General features: G+C 34.6%; 2 protein-coding genes across 2 annotated transcripts in view; one reads left to right on the top strand and one right to left on the bottom strand.

Annotated features, from left to right (window-relative positions):
• Positions 1 to 127: 127 nt before the first annotated feature.
• Positions 128 to 2176, top strand: LOC117101088. Its single transcript, XM_033240958.1, has 3 exons — positions 128 to 365; positions 509 to 624; positions 2036 to 2176. Exons 1-3 carry the CDS (start codon positions 128 to 130, stop codon positions 2165 to 2167), a joined length of 486 nt encoding a protein of 161 aa, XP_033096849.1. The 3' UTR covers positions 2168 to 2176.
• Positions 2177 to 3022: 846 nt separating this feature from the next.
• The window catches only part of LOC117101084, a 3718-nt gene continuing 2104 nt past the window's right edge, over positions 3023 to 4636 (bottom strand). Inside the window, exon 2 of the mRNA XM_033240954.1 lies at positions 3023 to 3040. Within this exon, the coding sequence (XP_033096845.1) occupies positions 3023 to 3040 (18 nt within the window). The remainder of the gene's footprint in view (positions 3041 to 4636) is intronic.

Below are 4636 nucleotides of genomic sequence, written 5' to 3'. Positions count from 1 at the left end.
AGATAGTAGATATTTTGACATGTATTTGAAATGTTTTTGAAAGTGGTTGTTTACCTTCATGTACTCATCTTTTAGGCTATTGTAGATCTGTCTCTTATACACATCTAGATGTGTATAAGAGACGAGGATGTGGATTAAGCCTTGGCTTGAGAGAAGAAATGAATTGGGAGCATGCGAGACACTAATGAGAGAGCTAAGATCGGAAGTTAGGAAGGGGTTTGAGAATTATATAAGAATGGATTACATGCTATTTGACCATTGGTTGGAACTTGTGGGACCTACTATTAGCAAGAAGGATACCAACTTGCGGGAAGCGATCCCAGCACATCACCGTTTAAGTGTAACATTGCGGGTCCTGGCTACTGGTAAGTATTAATCATAATTTGTACTTTGACTTTTATTATGAAATAGTAATATGGCCAATCTTTAGGCTAATCTAGGCTACTGACGTAGTTGCTCTTGCTTGTCACTGTATAATTTTAGCGCTTAACATTAATATTTATTTCAGGAGAATCTTACACAAGCTTGGCCTATCAACATAGGGTTTCGAAGCAGTCTCTCAGCAGGTTAATTCCTGAAGTATGCGAGGCAATCTACAATAGCCTAAAAGATGAGTACATGAAGGTAAACAACCACTTTCAAAAACCTTTCAAATACATGTCAAAATATCTACTATCTTAGTACTGTATGATTTTTTTAAAAGTCATGGTATAGAGTGTAATGTGTTTGCTTTTGCCTATGTTTCACACATCCCATTTTGTTTTGTGTAACATGTGCAAAAACACTTTACTTTATTGATACATTCCATTCAAATAATATTTTTATAATAGTGAAAATTATGAATATAAAATGCATTGTTATTCATAATCTGCCATTCCACTCCATCCAGTTTTCATTAAATACTCTAGTATATACAGTAATACTTTAAAATTAAATGAATATTTGTATAATTAGCAAGAACTTTTCCATTTTCCATTAGATTCAGTAGTGTCAATACTTTAAATAAATAGCAAGAATCGATTAAATAAAGAGCTCAAATTATCAAAAATGCTTGAGCCCCACCCCCCTGCCCTTTATCCCAGCAGGGTTCACAAATCTACCATTTTTAACAGATACCCCAGGAGCCATTCTGGTCCACTCTCTACAAATTTGCACCCACCCAATAAAAATCCTGTGTGCAGGCCTGATCCATCCAATTTTCATTAGATTTGAATCCTGAATATGTTTCTGTTAAAAATGTTGATTTTCAAGCAAACATAAAATTTTGAAGAGCCTGTATAATTCAGTGATATGGTATTAATCACGGCATTCACGAAGTCTAATTTAGAAATAGAAACAACACAGAAGTGTAATTTAGAAATAGCAACAAAATTAAATAAAAATTACCGTAGAATTTTTGATTCATAGTAATTAACATTTTATAATATAGTATGCAATAAAAAAAAAATCAAATGTATGCAAATACTGTAGCAAGAATCCAGAATATGAAGCAGTCAAATTTGTTAATTTCTTAGAATCTCATTCTTCAGATTCACAAAGTATTGCTTGTATTTTCAATTTAATTTTATTAATTTTTTTTCGATCACCGATTCTCTTGAGTTCAGCGGCCACATACAAACCGAAATGGTCTTCAGGGCCCTTACTATTTGCAGACGAGAGTACTTGCATAGATTTATCAATTAGCTCCTCATCTGGATTTGTCTTTTTCTTCTTTGATTTTTTCATGGGAGGGGGAATTGCTGAAAAGGATGACATTACAGAGAGGGGGACATTTCTGGGAGAGGGGCACATTTCTGGGAGAGGGGCAATGGGAACACAGTCTAAGTTAAATTCTGGTTCACAATTAACTGACATCAGTTCCTGGCTTGTTGATTCAAATACTTCCGGTGCAATTGCATCTTCCAACATAGGTGTCCCAGTAGAATTGATACATCGATTCATCTAAAAATTAAAAATAAAATATATATTTATACATATATATATATATATATATATATATTCATATATATAATTTTTAGTTTCATCTTTTTTTTAGATTCCGTCAACACAAGATGAGTGGACGAAAGTTTCCAATGATTACTTCCAAAAATGGCAGTTTCCAAATTGTATTGGGTCCATAGATGGAAAACATATCAGTATGCAGTGTCCTCCAAAATCCGGTTCCTAAGTAATTACAATTACAGGTACAAGGGGACCCACTCCATCGTCTTGATGGCGTTAGTTGATTCAAACTACAAGTTTTTATACATCAACGTAGGATGCAATGGAAGGATTAGTGATGGCGGTGTGCTGCGAAACTCTTTGGCAGGCACTGACATCTGAAACCAACATTCTAAAAATCCCAGAGCCATGCAGGTTGCCAGGATCTGATATTGTCACACCACATGTCATACTTGCTGACGACGCCTTTCCTCTTCACAAGCACATCATGAAGCCATACCCTCAAAGAGGATTATCAAGGAAAAAGAGAGCCTACAATTACAGATTAAGCCGAGGCCGCCGAGTAGTAGAGAATGTGTTTGGGCATCTCGCTAACTAACAGATTCAGAATCTATCACTCCAAATTAATGTTAGACGCTTCTAATTGCCAGAAAGTTGTGCTATGTACATGTGTACCGCACAATTACTTAAGGGCAAATGGGGAGGAAATGTCAATGGAAGCAGTATCCAAGCTTCAGAACTTGGATAGTCAAGGCAGCAATAACAGTACATCAATTGCTAAAGATGTTAGAGAAAAATTTTGTCACTATGTAAATGAAGTGACACCTCTTCCGTGGCAATATAATTGAAATGCAAAAATTTGCTACAGTTATGAGATCACTTTCTAAGGATCTCTCTCAACCCCCACCCCTAAAAAAAATAAAGAACTTACAGATGATGTAGATTTACGTGGGGTGACATGGTCTGCCAAGAATGAAAGGCTTGTAAAAAAAGGCCATCTTGAAATGTAGCAATCCAGAGAGCTTCGTCCACTGCTTTTGCTCTCTTTCGGAGCGATAATACGTCCTCAGAGCATTTATTTTTAGCTTAACTTCAGTTTCTGTGAATGGAAAAAAATGTATAAAATAAATAAATACTGTAAATATGATTTGATTTCAATAGAATTCAGTGAATTATAAATATAAAATGTAGGCAAGAGCCTGAACTAAAATGCTATTTGTTTCTGTCGTTTATTTTGTTTTATATATTAAACATTATACACATTCATATATTTTCCTTCATATATTCTAATTCATCTTATAACAATTTATAAAAATTTAATGTAAATCAACATATGGGCCTAACCTAGCCTACAGTAGATGAGGTTAATTGAAACATAATAAATCCTCACCTACTACTACTACTACTAGCTACATTCATCAATAAGGGCAAATAGAAAAAAATTATTAGATTATCACTCCCACCTGCATAAAAAATTCGGGAAATATTGATGCGGGAATAAAAAAACAATTTTGTTGACGCATCAATTATTTCAACAGCATAAAAATAACAATGAAATTTTGTGACTTCAAACACATTTTCTTTAAAACAACTACAGTACTGTATAAAATTAAACCAGTTTATATACAATATTTACTATTACACACCAAATATAAACAGTCCCTCTCTCATCGATAAAAACAAAAGCGAAATAATCTATTGTTCCGATAAAAAAAAAACAAAAAAACTGCCCTTCCTCAATTTAAAAAAAAAAAGAAGAGTGATCTAATTAATAATTGTTTCTATGATGTGCCCTAATGTAGTTAGATTTTAAAAAGCCGCTAGCGCATCATGGCAAAGGCACTAAGTTAGGCTAAGACCTGGACAAGCTCAAGCTTTTACAGAAACTTCATTCTTGGCTAGGCTAAATAAAGAGTAAATTAATGTTTGAAGCCTACGATGTAGTAGGTTGTGGCCCTCTAGCCTATGGGACTCCTCCTTATCCGAGTCTAGCTTAGCTAGGCCTAGGCCGAAATCGATCAAGTTCAGGCTGGTTTGGGTTCCGTACGCCTGAGTTTCGTCTAGGATAGCAAAAAGAAGTAGGCCTAACCAGGCTAGGCCTACGGTAGCTAAATCAACTCCTACTCTAGGCCTACCGCCGTATTTTAGCTAGCGATGCTTACCGGAAATCGTAATATGGTCGAACGTCAAGGGTGGTTGACCTATCTGTTGATGAGGCGGGACCTAGATCTATAGGATTATGACCGGTTGAGCCGCCGGTGATTTCTATGGAACGCCAAGCGCGTCTCTCAGTGAATGTAGTGCGTTAATTGCGGCGTATTTCAATTAACTTATTCATTCTTGGTACTGTACTGTTGTTTGGGATGTATTTCAGTTTATTTACTCAATTATTTCAATTTATTTAATACTCGGTTTTTGCACTGATTTATTAAATACTTTTGGGATGTATTTCAATTTATTTACTTGTTCTTTCTATCGTTTTAATTTAAATTTTGCTCAGTCAGCTTGCCAGATAGTAAAAAAAAACTCTATACTGTACATACTTATCATTTATTATATATAAGTTTAACAAATAGTACAAAAATAAAAAGTATATAAATTACAAAACCATAGTAAATACTGTATATTAACATAGGCCTAACACATTTAAATTTATTGTTTATAGTCATCTGTCTAATTCAGTCGGCTTGCCAGA

Source organism: Anneissia japonica, unplaced genomic scaffold (assembly GCF_011630105.1).
Source record: "Anneissia japonica isolate Jap-2015-1 unplaced genomic scaffold, ASM1163010v1 scaffold287838_len146374_cov139, whole genome shotgun sequence".
NCBI lineage: Eukaryota > Metazoa > Echinodermata > Crinoidea > Comatulida > Comatulidae > Anneissia > Anneissia japonica.
Note: the sequence above shows the minus strand (reverse complement) of the source record. Positions and strands in the feature narration are given on the sequence as shown.

What these genes read in the sequence shown, in the direction of transcription:
- LOC117101088 (XM_033240958.1), top strand. Translation starts at nt 128, where the DNA reads ATGTGGATTAAGCCTTGGCTTGAGAGAAGAAATGAATTGGGAGCATGC. An exon ending in ATTGCGGGTCCTGGCTACTG is followed by an intron (nt 366 to 508) that starts GTAAGTATTAAT and finishes TATTTATTTCAG; the next exon opens with GAGAATCTTACACAAGCTTG. An exon ending in TAAAAGATGAGTACATGAAG is followed by an intron (nt 625 to 2,035) that starts GTAAACAACCAC and finishes TCTTTTTTTTAG; the next exon opens with ATTCCGTCAACACAAGATGA.